The sequence below is a fragment of the Gymnodraco acuticeps genome, unplaced genomic scaffold, assembly GCF_902827175.1.
Source record: "Gymnodraco acuticeps unplaced genomic scaffold, fGymAcu1.1, whole genome shotgun sequence".
Classification (NCBI taxonomy): domain Eukaryota; kingdom Metazoa; phylum Chordata; class Actinopteri; order Perciformes; family Bathydraconidae; genus Gymnodraco; species Gymnodraco acuticeps.
Genome location: NW_022989867.1, coordinates 251,864 through 275,803, shown reverse-complemented (window position 1 = coordinate 275,803; position 23,940 = coordinate 251,864). Strand labels below are relative to the sequence as shown.

The 23,940-nt window shown below is 41.7% G+C and overlaps 1 protein-coding gene across 1 annotated transcript; it reads right to left on the bottom strand.

The window, feature by feature from the left end:
- Positions 1-3,161: 3,161 nt before the first annotated feature.
- On the bottom strand, positions 3,162-23,054 carry tmem170a (transmembrane protein 170A). The gene is made up of 3 exons (XM_034196244.1): positions 22,752-23,054; positions 6,768-6,938; positions 3,162-4,531 (listed from the first exon to the last, which is right to left on the bottom strand). The coding sequence occupies exons 1-3, from the start codon at positions 22,864-22,866 to the stop codon at positions 4,401-4,403; spliced, it is 417 nt and encodes a 138-aa protein (XP_034052135.1). The 5' UTR covers positions 22,867-23,054; the 3' UTR covers positions 3,162-4,400.
- Between the last annotated feature and the right edge of the window lie 886 nt (positions 23,055-23,940).

The following is a 23,940-nucleotide window of genomic DNA, read 5'->3' as shown; positions in this document are numbered from 1 at the left end:
AGATAATAGCTAAAACATGTTTTATTCCATGAAAATATGAACCATTGGCACTTAATTTACTCAAATAAAATCAACTTTAAAACCTTTTAATCTGGTAAAAATGTAACGATATCAGTCCAGGAATGCGGACCAAACCACACAGAGAGAGTGGTTCTGTCACAGCAGAGACTTTACCGTCCATCACAGATCATTGTATCAGAACATTCACTAAAACTGGAATCGTAATAACCAGGAGGCTGGATGACATTGTTGGCGATAACTGACATATAGGGAAGCCAATCTCTGCCACAAAAATAAAAAGGCATTACAAAATATAGAGGACACAAATAAAATAATTTTCATGACAAATCGAAATCATAATCATCAATTAAGAATTTGATGATCCCTAAAACCAGTTCTGATCATTTATATCAGGTCCACCTTGCTGAAACGTAGCTACTGATCTTTCTGTTTGTTATTGTGTTATGAAGTTGTGTGAGATCAGGGAGTTGTGATCAGAGTTCGAGACATGCGAGTCTATACGTTGGTCCCTGAACCCTCCCAGGTCTTAGTGTTTCTGGATGTTGTGAGGCGTGGTGCCGATGGGTGTCACGCTGAGGCTGATGGGTGTCACGCTGATGAAGTGTTTGATTGTCCCTGTGTAGTGTACAGGGACTTTAACCCCATGTAAAGGATTCTGTGTTTATGCAATATGCACATACGCTTACCAAATAGTTCACATACAGGATTAGCTTTATACTTGATGCTAGTGTTCACGTGGTAAATGAGTTTCCTCTCTTTAGCGGGGTCATATGAAGAGATGGATAGAGAGACTGCCAGCAGAACATGAAGAAGAACGTTTTGAAACACATAAAACACTAGTTGATGAAGATACCAAATGTTGTGTGACAGTGATGTTCAGATAAATACCAGCTGAATGTCTGCACTGCTGTGACAGAACCAGAGAAACATAGCTCAAACTACACAACCATACAAAAATACATTCTTTAAAATGTACAGCGTAAAAGCAAGGCCAAGGGCTCATCGGTTTCTGCATCAGCCACTTGTTCTGAAGAGGTGCTTTCATTTGACTTCCAAAGATATGTACACCAGAAGTTAGGGGTTTTGTATCACATTAAAATGCATCTACAATAATTCAAAAATAAAGACGCTCCTCTGATGGTTTAAAATCAATAGGGATCCGTTTCTTGTCCCACCCTTGGTCCCATGGGTGCTGAACTTCTGGAGTCTTCTCATCACTATCTCGGTGTTACACGTTATTTCTAGTTTTATAGACTGTACAGCCCAGAAATCAGAGCTAGTGACAAACAGGGCGCAAATTAAATCTTTGGTTGGAAGGGTTAAAGAAATTCTTTGAGGGGATAAAAAGATTAGTTTTCTCTTCTGCGTACTTCCCAATCCGGGGATCATTGTGGCATACGCAGCAACATTTAGTAAATAATATATCCAATTGGAATGTGCAAAACAACAAGGAAGAACATTTTTGAATGGGTCAGAAATGGAAATGCTGCTAAGAATACGCTCACAGAAACGGCCATTTGACAGCTCTCCTCATACCAGTGTACACCTTTCTACAGATAACTGTTGGTCAAAGTATTATAAGGTGAGACTTGCCTGATCATTATGCTTGCAGTGTTCTGTAAATAAAAGGCTGCAATAACACGATTTACGAGTGATAATTCTTCTTTCGATTACATTTGAACCATTGGCCCTGTTATTAATCTTTCAGCTGTTCCTGTGAGCTCTATGAATGAATTATTGATCATCCCTCTGATGGTAAATAATAATATGGCCCCTCGTCGAGGATGGTAGACGGGTACATCTGATCATTCAGAGGTACAGCTGCTGTACAGGTGTAATGAGAGTTGTAGCAGGCACAAGGATCATCTTGCAAATAGATGTTTAAGGACATTTCTATATCCTTTTATCACAAGCTGTGGGGGTGTAAATTAAGCTTGTGGAGCCCACTTCACCGTGGCTTAGAATTATACAACATAACTCTTCATAAATCTGATGAAAAACAATGGGGATGTGTATTTCTTCTTCAGTTTTAGTTGTGAATTCAGTTTCTTTTTAAACTGGCCCCTGGATGTTAGTCACACGTCTTCTATCGGGTCTATTCTTAGTCAAGCCTAGATTCTTAACTGGGTGAAACTGCGTGGGAATTTCTGGGAGCTCAATTATTTATTTGTTTGTCTTCTAGCACAGTGGTTCTCAACTGGTGGGTCGCGGACCCATTTCGCAGATGTGCGAGTGAAAAAGAAATTCAAACTTCAATTTAGAAAGCCAGATTTTCTAACGCTGCGCATGCAGTAGGCGTTGGACTGGAAATGCCGGAGAACATAAACTGTTTTGAAAACTTCTGTCACGTAGTGATCATCTTCTCAATAAAACATCTTTGCTGATGTTTTTTTGAGTCTTCTGGCCAATCAGAATCAAGATAACGGCATGGTGTTGTTGTCGGAAGTCCCCACGGAGAATGACTTTGCGGTAGAACTATTCTTTATGCATCCATGGGTACATAATATTCAGATAAAAATGAACACATAATGAAATATGACCCCCGGTTTGATGATTGACAGGTCACAGAACAATGGGAGCTATCTACCCTTACCCACAATTTAAAGTAATTCACACCGACTATCTCCTCTTTGCTCTTCTCTCTGCGAAGCTGTCAGAACAATGTAAAAATAAAAAAATGGCATAAAATATTATTAAATATTTCGGGTAGTAATATATTCATTTATTTTCTTCTCAGAGTGTACCAGAATGCGTATTTATATGTTAGTATTTATACTCCCCCCAGACCCCCCTGCTGGGGTTGGGTTTTCAGCATGTCACGTTTTTCACGTGTGGTGAATTTGCAGGATTTTGATTGGCTCCAAGTCTGCCTTTTTATTGAATACAAGTCAAGTGTGCCTTTTTATGTTATAGAGTTCAACTTTGATTCTAGAAACTTAATGACCATCATCAGATTAAACTTTCTTTAAAAGCATACCGCTGATAGATAGATTTGAGTGAAATTTCTAAATTGTGGGTCGCGATTTATTGACGAAGGAAAAAAGTGGGTCCCGAGGCCTGACCAGTTGAGAACCACTGCTCTAGCAGGATCATGTAGCTGTTTATGGTCAAGAGAAGACTTTTCATAAAACTCCATGGAACCAAAAATAAAGGGGTGGTTTATGTTTGTGTCATCAAGAGCAAAACAGTGTTGAGAGAAGGACATTTTCATCAAGACAAAGATACAAAAAAAATAGATGTTAAAACAAACGCAATGTAAATTAATGTGAGAAAAATGTCTATCAGACAACAAATAATAGCATTTGTGCTCGTGGTGTCAGCAGCTCGTCTAAATCAGTATTCAAGAGTAGCTCAAACTAAAAAAACAGTATCTCTTGCAAGCTATTTTTTTCAAATGAAAAGTATTACATATTAAGTTCAACGGTCAGAATGAGTTCATTTAAAAGCACCGTCAGTTACCAACAGCAACGAAAAGCAGTCACTGAAGACTTGATCATCAAGATCTAACCTAACCAAGATGATCAAGAATTAGACTGTGGGAATTTGATGAGCCCGTTGATCGACAGACGAGTACAGCTCGGTTTTGCAGAAGAAAGAAAACGAGCAAAGCATATTTGGTCATAGACATTGAAAAGCTACAAAGACCTGGAAATCATTTAAAATATAAGTTCAGTGTTTTACCAAATGAACCACATGTAAAACATCAAAAGGAGGAAAGAAAAGCTCTTTCTCAGTTTTGGACATGTTTAGCCTTCTATATCTCCACACAAACAAACTGAAGACATTCTCTTGACATCAATAAAAATAGAAATCATCTATAAAAACCTCTTCACTTAAAATAAATGAGCTGAAGGGAACATGTCGTGGGCGCTCCTCACTCATTGGAATTACTAACAGGCAGTGGATTCATTCAAATCAATTTGAGGAAGAACAAAGGGAGCAGCGAGAGAGAGTCAAAGAAAGACAGCCCTGAAGAGAAACACCACTTTGGAAGTTAGAAATGAAGGCCTCGAAGGGGGAAAAGCCAGAATCTTGCATATCATCAGTCTGTCTGTTAGTGTCTCTGTGCAGGCGGTGCATGGAGTCAAAGTCATGAGACACACACACGGCCCCTGAGAAGAGACAGGGTCCTCCTGCTGCTGACAGAGAGAGGGTCCTGCTGCCTTCACATCCTGCAGGAATGACCATGACTGTATGTGCAGCTAACCCTGGGTGTGCATCCTCAGTTTAGTCCAGAGAAAAGCTGTGTGGTGTGTGTTCGGCCCTGCAGAACACACACCTTTACAGCTCTTGGTCCATCCAGGAAGTGACATCATGTCCCGGGTCACATGTGTATCTAGTCCTGTACCATGTGACACTGTTGTCAGCATCGGGCTCTGCTAAAGGGTGGCGAGCACCCTGAAGAAGGAGATGATGAGGACACAGAAGGACTGTCCCACACCGAAAACAAGCGCTTCCAATGAGATCATCCTCTTCCCCGCCGCCTTGTACACTCCTGCTATGGCCGCACCTTTGAAGAAAAAAGAAAAATCACAATATTGTTGAGATTCATTGTTTGGGTCGAATTAGAGAGCAATGATGTTATGCCACAAAATGTTTTGTATAAACAGGAAGTTTAATTGAGTAATGAATAGAATTAAATAATTGCTCTACTAACAGTTTGCAAGTTACAAAAATCACAATTATATTATAATATAGTGGGCCTGTTCATAGGCTCATTATTGGTACAAAATAACTGCAAAACAATTGATTTTCTATGATTTGCCGACCTGAGCCTTTGAGTGTTACAGATCTGCACTCTCTGAGATCTTAAACATGGACCTAACTTGATTTAATTCTTATAAACATGAAAGTTACAAAGGTCAACCGTTCACCAAATAAATGAACCTTAAAAGCCGGTAAGAAGCTGCCTTCTCCCTGGAAAACCTGGAAAAGGGGAGATCACTTTTTTTATGGGTTACTAAAAGGTCATTTCTGGACTTACATCATCTCGACCATTCCAGTATGTAATAAAAATGACACTATAGGGCCTCAATTTTGACCCTACGGAGGAGTAATGGAGTCTAATAACGAGAATCCATCAGGAGGCAGGATGAATGTATAAAAACTACAATAAAAGTATATTTATGTTTTGGTGCAAAAACCATGTAGTCATGCAAGGCCATGTGCATGACATTAATGAACACTGTAATCCCCCCCTCCCACACAAGTTTGACTGTGTTCTCACTTTCTGCATGAGCATCGCTTTTACTACATTTGTGTTTTGTCTGTTTTGGAAATTCCTAGTGCAAACAGTCAGAAACATATGATACGATATACACTATACGAGTGAGCAAAGCAGTTGCAGTTTTTCAAATGTCAATACAAGAAGGAAAACATATCTGAAGGATTTATGCTTTTCTGTTCTGTAGAAACAAGACAATATAATCAATATGGTGTTTCTCTCAGTATTCTGTGAGCATTGCAGGCAGATATAGAGAGGCGACCTCCATGGGACCTTATTTCTGAAAAATTATGTATTGAAGTCAATGGCGAGAGAAAGATTATCTTTCGATCCCGTTTGAATTGTGCCACGAATTACATATATGATGTTTGTCAATTTAAAAGATAATTTTGCAAGTTAAAAAAAATCAAATGTGTCGTAAAACTGTGAAGTAACACATTTGTTTGTGTGAAACACTGAATGAACTACAACTCTGGTCTCGCAGAACAACACACGTCACCAAGATGGCCGTCACTACTGTCTTGCTAAACGAGGGATTGACTACCCTCACTATCACCGCACGTCCAGAGGAATGTCATGCAAAGCTGCCCGTCTGCCTTCCTTCCTTTGATTCTCTCTGAACTGCCTGATCTTTTTAATGTTTAATGTCAACCATTTGTGCAGATAGCATGAAGTAGAACAGATCGCCGATGCTAATGTAGCGTTAGCGTTAGCATGTCTCCCCCGGGCTTAAATGGTGTATTATAGAATGATCACACCGGTGACAGTACTCTTCAAAGGGTTCACGAAATATGACTCCTACTCTTACTGTTTAACATTTAGGGTTACTTAATGTTACTTCATGTTAAGGCTAATACAAATGACAAGGCTAAGGCTGTAATGCTAACTAACGTGCTTGCTACTAGCTAGGTAGCTAACTTGATCCAGCCACTCCTGGTCCTTTCATCAGACAGGAAGCGAAAGAACCATTGCTGGATGAACAACCTGGTACTAAGCACACAGGCATCTTGTTAAAGTTATCTTATCTTAGCTATCACTTATATTTAGCGGAGGAAAACTATTATGACATCACTTACGCGACTCTGGGATTTGTAGTCTTTCTAGTTGCGTATTTTTCACAGTCTTATATTTAAACAGTTTTACGACAAACTGACTTTTTTGACATGGAAATTATTTTTTAAGATTGACAAACATCATATGTGTAATTCATGGCACAATTCAAACGGGATCGAAAGATAAGTTCTCTCCCCCCATTGACTTCAATACATAATTTTTCCGAAATAAGGTCCCATGGACCGGAAGTAGATGGGCGTGACTTCGCCACTCTATTGGAGAGACAACAGGAAATGTGAATAATAAAAACTACATGAGGACAAATCTGCTGTCCTCTACAGGTGAAGCATTACATTCAAATATGGGAGTGAAAACTTGTACTTGTCAAGATAATTTTTCAAGGAGGGAACTACTGCACAATCACTCACAAGTACCTGACATACACATATGTAAGCAGCAGAAGACTTACTGGTGAGGACTCCCCCACAGACGGGCCCCACGATGCCCATGAGGAGGATGGCGATGGGCATGAAGCGCGCCATCTTGTGCTGCCGCAGCGTGGCGAGGGCCAGCAGGGCGGCAGGCAGGTGGAACACCAGGGAGGAGACCGCGGCCCACAGGAACACTCCGTACCACATCTCTACACACATACACACACACACACACACACACACACACACACACACACACACACACACCACACACACACACACACACACACACACACACACACACACACACACACACACACACACACAATCAATTATTCATTAATGTGATGCCAGCTCCCTGTCTCTACACCTTTTATCTCCTCTGGCAATTGAAAGGAATATAAATAAGTCTAGAGCTTGTAATCAGCAGATGAGGGCCCAGTGTATGGTTTGATAAGTATGGAAAATATATGACTCATATACTCTGGCCTTCAGGCACCAGATGTTAACCCTACTGGACACTGATAAGAAGGGACAGCCCTCTCCAGCACCATCACCATCACCCCATAGAGCAGGGGTGGGGAACCTGCGGCCCCCGGGCCGTATACGGCCCGCGAGACAATTTGGTACGGCCCTCGAGGTAATTTATAAACACACGCAAAAAAGAAAAAAATTAAAGAAATCTAGACCGCAAAAAAATTAAACAAGCGAGTGCCTGTTTTTCCTGGCCAAGGTCAGGGTCCTTGAACACAACACAAGCCTAACGTGTCATCATGTGGTATATGTCTCGTCTGACAGGGGTGCAGTTCTGACGGAGAGCAACAGAACGTCGCTCCTGCACTTCCAAAAATTGCAGTACCCATAACGGCCCGTACACACAGCAGCTTTTGGCGATTTGTCCACCGCTTCCAGCGCGTCTCCGCGCATTGACTTTGAATGGGGATGACGTCACTTTCCCTCGCTTGTCGCCGAACTGCATTGTGGGGGGGCGAGGCGAAGATTTCCAGGATGTTCAGGATTCCAAAGTTGAACAATGTTCAACTTTTGAGGCTGAGCTGGAAGCGACAGCCAATCAGATCCGTTTATGCAAATCTGACAGTTCAAGCGCTAGCCAATCAAACCGCGTGCAAGCTGGGAGAACCAGACCCGCAGTTCATTTCTATATTCCACAAAAATGGAGGAGAAGTTAGTTATTGCGGTAGCAAATCACCCGGTTCTTTATGACCAGTCCCTATTTACTTACCGGGATACAAACCGGAGGAACCAGGCATGGAGGGAGGTGGCAGAGGCAGTGGGTGAAACTGGTAGGTTTTCGCTTGTTTGGGGATTTTATATCCAGTTTACTTCGTTGCTAGTTTACTTCGTTGCTAGCAAGCATAGACAGTATCATTAGCCAGCATGGAATGTAGCATAAAATAGCACCATAAACATTCATCTCATAAATGTTAAAAATGTTAAAAAAAAAGAAATAGTGGAGAAGAACCGGGGTTTTTTGCTTTGTATGTCGGGGGCGGGAGATTCATGTGATTGGTTGTTGGTCGCGAAATCCCCAAGCTTTCAGACACGCCCAGCTCCAAGATTTTCAAGATTTTTGAAAAGCTGCTGTGTGGACGTACCGTAAGGAGCCGGACACATGCCGCAGTTTTTGCGTGGCTGTGTCTTTAGTTGTAAGCCCAGTGGCGATCTGTTCATCTGTCATACTGATCATACAGTCAATAACTTTGTTGTTATTAGCATCTGGTTAGCTAGCTACGCTAACGAATATAAGAAGCTTTTTCTCCAACCAGTGAGGTAAAGGCACATCTTTATATGATCATTATAGTTATACAAAAACAAGAGAATAAAGTAAACAGGTATAAAATACTATATGACGGTAACAAAAAGTTGTTATTAATAAACAAGAATACAGTTTGAAAGGGGAGTGATTTGTAAAATATCCATAAAGCAAAATAAATCTGCTTACAGTTCTGTTTCATATGAGTGTTGAGAGATGTATCCATAGATCTCCTAATGTTGCTCTCAAAGTGCAAACATCTTCATGTTCACATGGATAGGAAACTAAATACATTTGCACACATCTTGTGTCCATATCTTTCTGTTTTGGTGGTCATGCCACAACTGTGCACGTGCATGCATGTAAGATATCTGGATTAAGAGGTTGCTTTTTCTTTGCACAGCATGAAAGAAAGGCCAAATGAATGGGCTGTGATTTTAGTATTTTTAAGCAGAGGTCAATCATTTGTACGGCCCTCGGAGGATGTTGAAAACATTGAAATGGCCCTTGAGAGGAAAAAGGTTCCCCACCCCTGCCATAGAGGAACATGCTTTGGAAGATTGCTGTTCCTAAAGTTATTGAGAACAATGATCTATGTTCGGAGAATCTAGACGCTGGCATTTGAGCCCTAAATAGGTCTTAATATGTTTTTTTATCACATTACAGACATTACAAAATATACAAACACAGTAGCTGTGCATTCAGTCAATATACATCATGAATGCATGATCATTTTATTTTTTAGATAACCTGTAGTTTAGCTGACACTTGAATCCAAAATGGATTACATACACTTCTATACCGTAGATATGCCTTCAGGAGCCATTTAGGGTCAAGTATCTTGCCCACCGACACTTCAACATGTTGACTGCGGGGGTTAAGGCCCTGACACACCAAGCCGATTTCGGCCGTTGATAGATGTCTGGCCGTCGATGAGCATCCTGTCGTCCTACGATTGGTGTGTCCCGCACCGTCGTCTCTTTTCGGCCGTGCCGACACCCTCCGCGGCCGATTCACCATGTTGAATCGGCAGCGGAGGCTGTCGGCAAAATAAATCACTGATTGGCTATTCAGCTTAGCGAATCACTGCATGAGAAGCGAAAAGGAAGTGAGGTACGCAAACAAACGATTAGGCACACACAGATGGCTATTATTTTTCCTTTTCATCTCACCTGGACGCAAGAATTTATTTTACATCATGGCGATCTGGAATGAAGAAACCGAAGACCAACTCAGTTGCCACGTAATTTGCTGCCACACTTCCTGCATGAGGTGGACCATAGCTTCTTCAAGTATTTAACAGACAGGACCCTGGACAATGTGGTTGATTATTTTTTTTATTGTATTATTTACTATTTTTATCTTATTGTATTTTAGTCGATTGTTTACATTGTACAGTTCTACATTTGATAATAAACCACTTTTTACCGATATTGCAAAATACAAAACTTTATTTCGTACCTTCATACTACAGCCATTAGATAACACAACATTAGAATGAGGATAAAATTAGCTATACTACAATAAAAGTCAGAAGATACAGATGTAAATGATGATACATAATTTGCCTGTCAGTGTTATAATGTTGTATATTAATATAATCTTGGATTATAATTACTGATGCATGGAATGTGGTAGCAGCAGTACTTTAAGGTTGCCAACCACAATGCTTAAATAGTTTCTTTCTGCTTCAGAGAGCTGAAGTTTGTATATAGAGTGGCAAAGTCACGCCCATCTACTTCCGGTCCATGGGACCTTATTTCGGAAAAATAATGTATTGAAGTCAATGGAGAGAGAAAACTTATCTTTCGATCCCGTTTGAATTGTGCCATGAATTACACATATGATGTTTGTCAATCTTAAAAAATAATTTAGTATAAAACTGTTGAAATATAAGACTATGAAAAATACGCAACTAGAAAGACTACAAATCCCAGAGTCGCGTAAGTGATGTCACAATTGTTTTCCTCCACTAAGAGATAGCTAAGATCAGCGCCATATAGATAGAATCTATCTATATGGCGCTGGCTAAGATAAGATAACTTTAACAAGATGCCTGTGTGCTTAGTACCAGGTTGTTATCATACCAGCAATGGGTCTTGCTTGTTCGTCCAGCAATGGGTCTTTCGCTTCCTGTCTGATGAAAGGACCAGGAGTGGCTGGATCAAGTCAGCTACCTAGCTAGTAGCTAGCACGTTAGTTAGCATTACAGCCTTGTCATTTTTATTAGCCTTAATATGAAGTAACATTAAGTAACCCAAAATGTTAAACAGTAAGAGTAGTAGTATTTCGTGAACCCTTTGAAGAGTACTGTCACCGGTGTGATCATTCTATAATACACAATTTAAGCCCGGGGGAGAAATGCTAACGCTAGCATCGGCGATCGCCGATCTTTTCTACTTCATGCTATCTGCACAAATGGTTGACATTAAACATTAAAAATACCAGGCAGTTCAGAGAGAATCAAAGGCAGGCAGGCAGGCAGCTTTGCATGACATTCTTCTGGACGTGGTTCATTGTGGTGATAGTGAGGGTAGTCAATCGTTTTGTTGACAAGACAGTAGTGACGGCCATCTTGGTGATGTGTGTTAGATATGTAGATATGTAGTTCATTGAGCGTTTAACACAAACAAATGTGTTACTTCACAGTTTTACGACACATTTTTTTTTTTTTACTTGCAAAATTACCTTTTAGATTGACAAACATCATATGTGTAATTCGTGGCACAATTCAAACGGGATCGAAAGATAATCTTTCTCTCTCCATTGACTTCAATACATAATTTTTTCTAAATAAGGTCCCATGGAGGTCCACCGGAAGGGGAGGGACTTCGCCACTCTATATCACGCAGTCTGTCTTCCGGTTGCCTCTTTTGAATGACGAATACACACTACCGCCGCCTGCTGGTAAGGAGAGTTATTGCCACTCACGCATGCGCAGTGCGTACATGCTTCTTGAGAGACTTCTCAATTCTTAAATGTCCCCTCCTCGACTCCTCGGTCCTCCGGTATAGACCCGGAAATGAATTTCAGCGCGCCATGTTGAAGGACATCTCATTTCTCTAAATGCACTTCGAGGACCGAGGATCGAGCATCGAGGAGGCTCTCTGAAGGAGCTATGATCGAGGATACACTGATGTATCCTCCACGGCTCCTCCGCGGATGCGTTTCCGGGAACGGTGGAGGCTTGACGCACGGCCGGACTTATCTCAGCCAATGACAGCTCTGCATGCATCCCCTGGATATTATTTTAGTAACTGCTTTCATCGCGACGCGATGTTTACAGTGAGAACAGCTGTGAGGTCCGTGCAGAAAGCAGAGCAGTGTGTAAAATATATATCACTCAGTATAACAGGCCTACATTACTCTCTGTATTTGTATGCTGTAGTTTAGTAGATAACTACAAACAAAGAGTCGATATTTTTCTAAGACCATTTAGTGCTTCACATAATAAAATACACAACGGCTGTAGCCTGATTATGCTTTAGGAGCTGTAGGTGTGTGTGGTACAGTGTGTAGGTGTGCGTGTTGTACAGTGCGTAGATGCGGCGGACAGACGGGTCTCACTTGGTTTGGTGTCCTCTGCTTACTTTTAATACTTGTAAATACAACTTTTGGACCGTAATTTCAATTCCCCATTTCAGCGACCACAGAGAGGGGGGGGGGGGGGGGGGGGGATATATCCAGTCTCTGATTGTGTTACGTTATTATGAGAGTGCTCTCATACTTTAAATTGTATATATTTCTATACATATATTTGTGTGTGAGAAACGTTTTTAGAGAGTACTTGTCCATGGACAAGTGAGTTTGGCAATTTACTTGTCCGAATACATTTTTCACTTGTCCAGAATGGACAAAAATTGGGGCCACTGGAATCTTCTTCTTCCCAACCCTGCCACTGTGCTACACTTCCCGCCCGCCCCCGTCTAACTGTACAGAAAGCGGCGAGATGCATTTCCTTAGGAATCGACAAGCAGAACCGAAACTAACATTTCGCGATGAGCGGTGCTCCACTAGCACCGCTCATCGCGTCCAAATCGCGCACGTTCCGTGTTGTCCTGTAGCAGGCACCGCCGATGTCGGGGAAACGATCTTCAATACTCTGAAAATAATCCCACCAGATTCCTTTGCCCCTCTAACAGAGGGATGTCCTTGTCCTTTTTCCTTTTCGTCATTTCAAGTGATAAAAACTCTCGATCTTCTCTCGAATTATTAATATTTTTGGACGCCCTCGGCTCGAGTTCAGGGCGTTCCGAGCTGAATAAGGGCGTCAAATGACGGCAAGACGCCCCCCCCTGGCAGAAACGCTGTGTACAGCATAGGGCACTGAAGAACGATGCTGTTCCTACTTTGTTTGGACCAGCGGGAGATTCGGGTACAAAACCTGTAAGTATTCATTGTTGTTTGTGTATTTATGATGTTTAAAACAAACAAGGTATCTACCACGAGTGTTTAAATGGGTACCCGAATATCCGAATATTCGTTCGTTGGAGTACTATTCGGGTTTCAATTTCGTTATTCGGATATTCATTTTGTTTGTTTTTTACCCGTTTTTTTTCTCAAATTGAATTTATTGAAATCTGCAATATCAACGTAAGAGCTTGTGCCTCTTCGGGGGGTGCTAACACTTATCCATAAACGTTATCGTTTACTTTCTCCGTCTTTATATGTAGATATTACTTTTCTCCGTTAATCTCCGTCACGTTGTTTCCATAGCAACAACAACATCCTGTCAACAGCGCTAACTCTCCTTCAAAATAAAAGCATGTCCATAAATAGGAGGCCAAGCCAAATTACACTTAAGACATAATACAACTGCAACGAAAGTAACAAACACAATGCGATATCCTTTTGAATTTCAAAAAACACAAATTGGGTTACATTAACAAATAACTATAAAACAACAATACTGTAGAATAACAAAATGAATGCCGTGAATACACCGAAATACACGTGTTGAAGCGGTTCGCTGCTGATTACTACGCACCACCCCCCGCGCAGGCCGAATATTCGCTGCTGATTACTACCAAATATCCGGAGCCCGAAAAATGGTATTCGGGACAGCCCTACCGCAGACCCATGCTCACAGCGTTATAAACCTTTTTCTTACTCAATATCAAGCCACACTTATTGTTTTTACTTCGGCTGTGAGTGTTTGTGTGTGCTCAGGATGAGTTTAGCTTGTTCTCTGTGTATCGCCGACACGGAAGCCTGTCTGCTCCTTGCAGCAGCTGGGGGGGCAGGAGCTCCAACAAGCCGTTTGGGACAGCGAGTGAATACACATACTTTACAGAGATGCTGTATGAGAAACCAATGTGAGTTTGGAAAATTGCACAGTATAAATCTATTTTAGTATACCTCAACAATGGAATTATGATCAGTAGAAATGGCCATGACATGGGATCTTTAATACTTTTCGCCTCATTCTGAAAGAAAGAAGTGAAATGTGCTAACAGTGCATGACACAAATTAGCTTAGATGGCCCTGTGGGCCATCTAAGCTAATTTACAGATGGCTCTGAGCCCAATAGAGATTGCCCTGAAAAATGCGCGCGGACGAAATGACGCACGAAGGTTTTGGGGGGCCTCCCCCTAGAAAATTTAGATTTTTGCAGGTCTTAGATGCTGTCTGGTGCATTCTCTAGACTGAATTATAAGATTAACACCACCATATTATATTGTACAATTTTATTCTTCATTTCACTTGTTTGTTTGTTCTTGTTTGTGTTTGCTCGCTTGCATGCCCTGCATAGCTATAAGAAACACTTAAGTTGTTGGTCAAGACACTTTCCATCTGATGAAGGCAAATGCCTTCCCAGATGTAAAAAAGTAGAAAACATTACATTCAGTTATAACTGCCAAAACAAACATTATTTACACTATTATGGCACCTGTTAAAAATGTTTGTAATGTTATCTACTGTAAATTGGTCGAACGAATGCCTCCTCATCCGGAAGCTGACCGAGCAGACCCGAGCAGCAGTCGAGAGAAGCCGAGCGCATCTGCGAAGCACACAAACTGGCGACGTCAGAGTTCCCGTTAGCCGGCAAATCTAAATCTCTTCGGTCAAAATAATTTCCCTTTAGCCCAATACCGCTTCAGTTGCGCCACTTATGTGACAGACAAGAAGAGTATGTGACAGACAAGAATAGTCAATTCTAATGTCTAACACGTAATATGGAGAAAGAGATGTCCTGTATGGGTTGATTGTGCGATGATCCGTTGGTAATGTCTCGGGGTTCCGGTGGGCATGTAAACAAATGCATAATGCTGCGCTATACTTTGTGGCCTCACCCAGTTGCATAGCGACACTTATTGTTTAGGTGTCTTTTAATAAGCAGGTAGTCTTATCATTAGCTAGAACTAGCTGGATCTGATCGATATGGACATAAACGCGATTGAAGTCTAAAATGACAGGAGAGAGAGATCAGCTGCTGCTGACGAGTCGACATGCAGCTCTGCATGATCACATGCAGCGGTGAGCGGACAAAACACACACTTCAGGTTAGAATATCACACGTAGCTATTTTAATTACCTCTCAAACTACCTAAACTAGTTATAGATATGTTTAGTTTTATGCCCCGGCCACACGAGGACGAAAACGGCTAAACGCATAGGATTAACGCAAACGCAATCACAAAAAAGCTTCCGTCCACACGCAATAGTCATCCGGATAGTGTCTGTCCACACGAGACAGCTCCGTTTAGCTCCAACCGCTGGATAAGCTGCAGTACATATGCAGGAGCCTGTACGTGGCGCTATAACTTCCTCCACAAAAGCAGCGAAGAAACATGGTTGTCATGGTTGCCCTTCTGTTTATTCTCCGCGGTGGGGGCCGAGGGAACCGGGCAGAGTTTTTCGCCAGTCAACGTGTATTAAAGTTTAAATCTTCCGACAAAATTATAGAAGTGCCGGTCAAAGGTCTTCTTTGTTATTTATTGAGCTTTAAAACAAATGAATAACGACTCTATATAATATAATAATAAAATACACGGAGCCTCTCTTTTTCCTCCCTCTCTTCGGACAGCGCCAGTGTCTGTTTCATGCAGCAGCTGATCCAGTAATGAGTGACCCGGCCGACAGTAAAAATAAACATATTTATATCTAGTTTAGGTAGTTTGAGAGGTAATTAAAATAGCTAAGGGTGATGATCTGACTTGAAATGTGTGTTTTACTCCGTTCACCGCCGCATCACAGCGGGAGGAGCTGCAGGTGAGCAGAGCTGCGTGTCTCCGTCCTGTCAGATTAGACTTCACTCGCGTTTAGGTCCATATCGAGAGAAAGATAAATAATCTGAATTCAGTGTGCAGTTTACTTTGACGCGGGGGTGAGCAGCAGAGGTGGGGAGAGGCGGGGCTATTGCCTCATCATTATCAGAAAATGATCGTATAGGGCGTACACACGGAGCCGTTGGACCCCCCAGAGCGTTGCGTATGCCGTTCTATCCACCTTGGGACCCGTTATCGTTTACGCAGTCGTTTAGTGCCGTATTCGGTCGTCCTCGTGTGGCCTAATGGTCTATATGACACTAAACAGTAACGCAAACGACCGTTTTCGTCCTCGTGTGGCCGGGGCATTACTGTCGATCCGCGATCCGTGGATCCGCGAGCTGCATGATACTGGCATAATAGATTGCCCGATCGGGCAACCAGCAGGTGAGGCTTCATTGCCCGAGCTAAATACTAGATGGCCCCGGGCCATCGGGCAGTCCTTAATGTCGAGCCCTGGCTAACGTGACAGCCGTCTTGGTGTGTGGTGCGAGACGGGAGATGAGCGGTTTCACACAAAAAAGTGTTATTTTACAGTTTTACGACACATTTTTATTTTTTTGACTTGCAAAATTATCTTTTAAATTGACAAACATCATATGTGTAATTCGTGGCACAATTCAAACGGGATCGAAAGATATTCTTTCTCTCGCCATTGACTTCAATACATACTTTTTCCGCCTCTCTATTAGGGCTGCTCGATTATGGCAGGAATCAATATTCAATTATTTGGGTCAATAATTGACATCACGATTATTAAAAACGATTATCCATTTACTTTGAAAACATCAATTTATTTAAAATAAATAAATGTGTAGTATGTTTTTAACAGTGATTACCCTGAACTTTAAGTATAATTCAATTGAAAAACCAATTAAAAAAAAGAAATAATCGTTTTATTTCGATTATGTTGTTTTCATAATGGTTGCAAGCCAAAATCGTAATTGCGATTAAAATACGATTAATTGAGCAGCCCTACTCTCTATAGATGTCGGGCCGTCAATAAGCGTTGTGTCGCCCTACTCAGATTGGTGTGTACTGCACCGTCGTCACCTTCCGCCGCCGACTGTCGGCCAAAGAAATCACTAGTGATGTTACGTATTGCGCCGAGGCTTCGGAGCGTGTGTCGAGTAATCCCCGAAGCTTTTTGTGAAGCATGTATCGAGGCTTGTATCGTTTTGGGCCAGTGACGTCATCGATGACAAACGAAGCCTCGCTGCCTGTCGACACCACGTGACTGCTTCAGGAAGCGATTCAGATCGGTTGAACCGTTGAACCACAACGCTCATATTACCCATGGATGTATAACAAGAACCATATTACCCCTCCTGTACCCGGGCCTGGTGACACGATGGAATCAAGAGAGCTCAGACCCTCACTTATAGAGGTCGGAACATGTCATAAGTATAAATAGATACAAGCATAAATACATGTAGGAATAAAAACATGAATAAATAAATACAGGAATACATATCTTGCAGTGTTTTCAGGGAGACTCAGTGTGTGTGCTGTGGCTCAGCTGGAAAGCAGTTGACTCATGACCGCAGGGTCCCCGGTTCAACGACTGAACAATACGTCTTTTTTGTTGTTTATAAAAGCTACAGCTAAATGAGATAATGTAGTTAATAAATGTATTCTTTGATATGGTTTAGCCTTTCTCAGGCTACAACATGGTTAAGTTTATGAATATTATTAAGGAATACAAATCCCTCTTTGCAATGTTTACCAGCCTCCTTAGGCTTTTCAATCACAATCATTCAACTGGAATAAATACAATATTGTTAACATGAAAATATGATTTTATGTTCGTTGTTTAGAGTTATTCTAAGGCTTTACTCATTGGGAACTCGGTATGAGATAGAGCACACTGTTGAGATGTCCAATCTGCCTGTTTTACACACTTTGACCAACAGGGGGTTTGTGTTCAAATGAAGCCCATGATGAAGCCTCATGAGATGAACCCTTTTGCGAACCAATTGGCTGGAAAGCTTCAAAGCTTCTTAAGGCTTCATCTCGCCATCACTAGAAATCACTCTGATTGGCTGTTCAGCTTAGCGAATCAGTGCATGAGAAGCGAAATGGAAGTGAGGGACCCAAACAAACTATTAAGAAGGCAAATCTCAGATTGCATTTAACTGGGGAAAGCCCCATGAGCTTAGAGTGAAAATGGAACGCACACTCTATTTGTTGTTGGTTTATATCCAAGCCCCCAGGAAAAGCTTATTGCACTATATATATATATATATTAGGGATGGGAATTTGAAAGCAAATGTATATTCGAATATTCGACCCCCCCATAAAACGGTTAACCGAAATGTACATATCCTATAAAAAAGAAATTGGGTAAAAATCCATACTTTTTTCAGAATTTTTAAAAAATACATACATGTTCAAATAAGTGTAAAAACCAAGTCGAATTTGTCAAATGTATTGAATTGGTGATCACAGTTTGACAGCTATGGGCCTACAGCTTTCATGTGTGGAGGCGATTCACAATCAGGCCAGCTGTAGAGAAGACCCTCTCAGCTGGAACGGAGGTTACGGGTATAGCAAGGTATAGCATGTATAAATAAGTTTAATTTGGCATAGTTTGACCTCTACACCGCACTCACTAACCTGGTCGAAATATTTCCACACATTACTCCTTTTTGACGCCATGTCTGTTGTGTAGGACTCTTCTTAGAGTGTAAATAATTACCGGACTATGACTGGTAAAATATGTTGAATACTGGCAAAACTAAATCTCTCCTGTCAAAATGTCTATGCACTTTGCCGCCAAACACGGTTGCCAAGCAGCGCTTATTGTTGTTTAGGCTGGCCACTCATGTGTCGCGAGTGTTGACAGGGGGCGGGGGAGCACGCTCATAAACTGTTAGCGCCGGAACCTCGCAACGGCTGCGGAGCTCATTTGCACCACATTTGGGCCTAAGATGAGGTTTGAGTCTGCGTGATCTGCGTGTAGGGAGGGGCAGCAGCCATATCATTAGCTAGAACTAGCTAGATCTGATGGATTTGGACATAAACGCGAGTGAAGTATAACCGGACACGAGAGAGAGAGATCAGCACTGCCCGCTGTGAGGGACCGGTGAGCGGAGCAAAACACACCTTTAGACGTCACCTAACACATTTAGCTATGACATAGTCGTATATATATACATTGAATTATTCAATTTGATAATATGTAATCAACTTAGGCATCACTCCCAAAAAAAAATAACAATACAAAAACGCAAAAAAAAATTAACGCCACTAATTATTTTAACGCGATTAACGCATATATTTTTTTTTTCCTCGGCCGCCCCGTAGTTTCAGAGCGCATCGAGTTTAAAATACCATCTACAAGCTGATGCTGACAGCCCCGCTGATGCTGACAGCCCCGCTCCTGCCGCCCGCTTGTGGCAGACCACACATCCACGCTCACCGGCAGGCACCGACTGGCTATTGGGAGGACCGGGAGGTTGTGTGTATGTGTGGCCCGAGCGAGCGAGAGAGAGACCTTACGTGCATTGTTGTTGTTAGCATCTGGTGCTAGCTAGCTGCGCTAACGGATACAAGGAGCTGTTTCAATGAAAACATTTCGCCACAACTGCGCCGAGCACTTGACTTTATGCAGGCAGCCAGACAGTGGGACATTGTACGAAAAGTCAGCACACTCAGCACGGATAGTGCGCGCAACATGATTGCAGCGTCCAGGCAGCTCCCGTTCGAGCATAGCCTTGAGTTGCACATAGCTCCAACGATCCAGCACGCACGCGCGTCACTGTATTGTATTATTGTATGAGAGAGGTTCCAGGTTGAATTGAGGCGAATATTTGTAATGTTCAGAGGTTGTTGTGTTTAATATTCATGAGAATATTTGATATTTGTCATTGTTCAAATGATAATAAACATTGGCATAAAGCATATTTGTCCACTCATATGTTGATAAGAGTATTAAAAACTTGAAAAATATTCCTCTAAGGTACATTTAGAACAGATCAAAAATGTGCGATTAATTTGCGATTAATCGCGATTAACTATTTTAATCGACTGACAGTGCAATAATTCTTTCATGCTAAATGAAGCTCTGTTGGATATCACTAGATCCTGTTACAGCGTAATATCAGTACATAACGATTGATGAGAACATTAGCATAATTACTAGCTAGCCGCTAGCTGCTAACTGCCGCCTCGTTAATATCAAATCCATCATAATAACAAATCATTACCATGCTGTCATGAACGCACGGTGCTGTTACGTGTACGCAAATTGACGTGCTTGATGTGAGCATTTTGGTTAAAGTTGCGCATGCTCTATGAGTGCACATACGGGTACTTCTCAGGCATGCCGGGCAATCTGTGACGTTTCACTCTCTCAAAAGTTGGGCCATTTTATCATCATGCGCTAATGAGTAACTCTCATAGGAATGAATGAGGCCCCGCCTCCCACGCTGTATCCAGTTCTTATTATACATCCATGTTTATATCCAAGCCCCCAGGAAGTGCGCCGGAGTCTGATGAGAATATTCATGCTGGTCAAACGGCGGTACTACACTTCCTTTAGGTTGCTGGGCCCGGAAACACTTTTTCCCATTGACTTACATTGGGAAAGAGTGGTCTGTAACTCGTTGGATAATTTGTTTTAAACTAAATAAACTACCCAGTATGAACGTTTGTATAGCCCTTATTAAAAACATTCGGTCCTCAAGTTGTAAAAATGTGCTAATAACGTTATTCTGAGTTATTTCCCTCGGCATTATGAACGCGCATCTAACCCACGGGACCGCGCCGCCCGGCACGTTCATGTTTCTCTTTACCCATGGATGCACAATAACAACGGACCATATCGCCTTACTGCCAGCCCACGGAGCTGTAATAATGGATATATTGCACATGTTTGCTGTAATTCATCATTTGTAAAATATTATACTACATGGGCTGTATGATGTAAATCTTGTACCGTAAATGTTGTATTAAATAAAGTTAATATTACCGACATAGATTAACGTTCCTGTAGCTTCTTATTGCACTTGCAATTGTTTTAGTTACTTGTGGGCTACTTAACATGAATAATCACAGTTATTATCCTTTTACTCCATCACATTTCAAAAAGAAATAGGCTATTGTTATTTTAACTCCACCACAGTAATCCATCATCAGCTTTACTTTTTAGATAAAGTTTTAACTCACAATTGATCATAACAGGCTTCAACATATAAATTGTTATATATTACCAAGTGGTTTCATGTACAACCCACACAAGTATCATGCTAAATGAAGCTCTGTTGCTTGGATATCACTAGATCCTGATGTCAGCGTAATATAAAAGTACTAGGGATGCACGATATTGTTTTTTTGAAACCGATAACTTCCTGCTTCTCAAGACCGATACCGATAACCGATAATAAAAACATTTTTACGCCACTAATTATTTTAACGCGATTAACGCATGTGTATTTTTTTCCCTTGGCCGCCCCGTAGTTTCAGAGCGCATCGAGTTTAAAATACCATCGACAAGCTGATGCTGACAGCCCCGCTCCTGCCGCCCGCTTGTGGCAGACCACACTTCCACGCTCACCGGCAGGCACCGACTGGCCATCTGGAGGACCGGGAGGGTGTGTGTATGTGTGGCCCGAGCGAGCGAGAGAGAGACCTTACGTGCATTGTTGTTGTTAGCATCTGGTGCTAGCTAGCTGCGCTAACGGATATAAGGAGCTGCTTAAATGAAAACATTCGCCACAACTGCGCCGAGCACTTGACTTTATGCAGGAAGCCAGACAGTGGGACATTGTACGAAAAGTCAGCACACTCAGCACGGATAGTGCGCAACATGATTGCAGCATCCAGGCAGCTCCGGTTCGAGCATATGCCTTGAGTTGCACATAGCTCCAACGCCCATACCACCGACGACATGTTTGTTTACTGTCCTGGCTTCACGGCCGCACACCATTTACGCCACAGCCAGGCATGAGTTAGGGAGCGCTGGATTTGTGAAGAACTCCCCTCTTCCTAAACCACTAATACCACAGTACTGGCAAAACGGGAGGAGCCGAGTGAAAAACAAGCGCCCCTCATCCCAATCCACCAAAATATATTGTATATTATCGGGGCTATTAATACTGGTATCGGGTTTATCGGGATGACGTCATAATTCCTAATATCGGACCGATAATTATCGGGCCGATAATTATCGTGCATCCCTAAAAAGTACATAACGATTGATGTGCAACTTAGCATAATTTACTAGCTAGCCGCTAGCTGCTAACTGCCGCCTCGTTAATATAAATCCAGTACCATGCTGTCATGAACGGCAGTGCTGTTACGTGTACGCAAATTCACGTGCTTAATGTGAACAAGCCTTTTGGGCGGCGTGTGAAAGTTGCGCATGCTCTATGAGTGCACATACGGGTACTTCTCAGGCATGCTGGGTAATCGGTGACGTTTCGCTCTCTCAAAAGTTGGGCCATTTTGTCATCATGAGCCATTGAGCAACTCTCATAGGAATGAATGAGGCCCCGCCTCCCACGCTGTATCCAGTTCTTATTATACATCCATGTTTATATCACGCAGTCTGTTCTTCTTCTCTCGGTGTATCATGCAGTCTGTCTTCCGGTTGTTGCCTCTTACACACTACCGCCGCCTGCTGGTAAGGAGAGTTATTGCCACTCACGCATGCGCAGTTCCTACGTGCAACTTGGCCGTTGGCTGAAGTCTTTGCGGTGTGTTCCAGTGCGAAACATGGCCAACACGCAGGAGACGTGAGGCGACGTTCCGTCGGGACGTATTCTTTGGTGTCAGTTTGGTGTGTAAGAGGCTTTAAGCTAACACGTACACCAGCGTGAAACAACTTTACTTCATCTATAAAAACAATTCATTTAAACGGAATTAAGCACAATTTAACCCCCATTTTCGTTTAAAATAATTCACTAGACGCCACTATACAGCATATTCGCACTGATACACAGTGAGTAGAGCTAACAAGCTACCAAACATTAGCCCACCTGAGAAGTCGTTGAGAGATGTGTCGTTTCCTCGGTATGTGCCATTCTTCCTCGGCACTAAATTCAAACCGAGTATTTGCTGAAGAAGGTCTATCTCCGTATACTTATCCTGCATGTCTCACACCGATAGTCGACACTGCATGAATACAAATGTCCACATGACTTGTAAAACCATAAGAGTCGGTAAGGGGATTTGCCCAGACTGTGTTGACGTAAGTAGGCTAGCTAGCATCGGGTTAGCATCAGGCTAGCCGTCAACACAACTTGTTTGACGTCATCATGCAATAGCATCCTAAAAATGTCCTTCCCCCAAGTTGGATCTGTCAGGTAACAGCGCTTCCGGATGTTAAACACTAACCTGGGCAAAATGTAAGCAGTGGTCATTAGATTGTATATAAAACGTTGCAGGTGTTGGACAGTTACTAGTTGTTAGTTATAGTATACCCTTAATGAGGAATATTCGGTAAGCAGTTTATGGCAAGTAGGCTGCCTGACAGACTAAACCCCGGAAGATTTGGCACAGTAATATGCAACTACAAGTGTATTTAAGATACTGTATAAGGTGCATAGTGCACGACGACATAAAGGATAATTATTGACCAAATCCATCTTACAATAGTCACTTACGTTTAACTTACTCACAATGCAATAACAATAATAACTTTCAAATAGGAAGGTTTCAATTGAAATAAGGATTTAATATCAATGTGTTTTTTTTAAATATTTGTATTAGTGATAGTTGGAATAGGTTCCATATGAAGGTCAATGAAAAGTTGAATATCAATAATGTGGGCTTTTACACATGTGGAATATATTTAGGGTTTATTGAGAATCTGACGCATAACTACATTTCTGGCTTTGAATGTAGAATAATACCCATGATGTATAAAACATTAAAAAAATTAAGTAGGCATAGTTCTAGATTGAAGTATATATACATAGACGACACTTGAGCATATACTTGTATCAAACTTTTTGTTTGCTTGTAAGTGGAAATTAAGACTAGTAGGTAAATGTTAAGGTACTTACATATTTCTTTTTTTTTTTAAAGTGTAGTGGGTACTCTGCAATACTCCTAAATGTGAAGTTGATGACATGAACAAATGTCCAGGAAATCAACAGACTGACAAGATTCTGTTAGATAAGGATAATAAAAAACAATAAGCATTAGTAGCTTGTATATTTAATA

Bases quoted from the DNA above. Each gene is read 5' to 3' on its own strand.
- tmem170a (XM_034196244.1), bottom strand. From the start codon at position 22,866: ATGCAGGATAAGTATACGGAGATAGACCTTCTTCAGCAAATACTCGGT. The intron at 6,939-22,751 runs GTGGGCTAATGT...GTATGTGTGTAG, and splicing joins ATCTCTCAACGACTTCTCAG to AGATGTGGTACGGAGTGTTC. The intron at 4,532-6,767 runs GTAAGTCTTCTG...TTTTCTTCAAAG, and splicing joins CTGTGGGGGAGTCCTCACCA to GTGCGGCCATAGCAGGAGTG.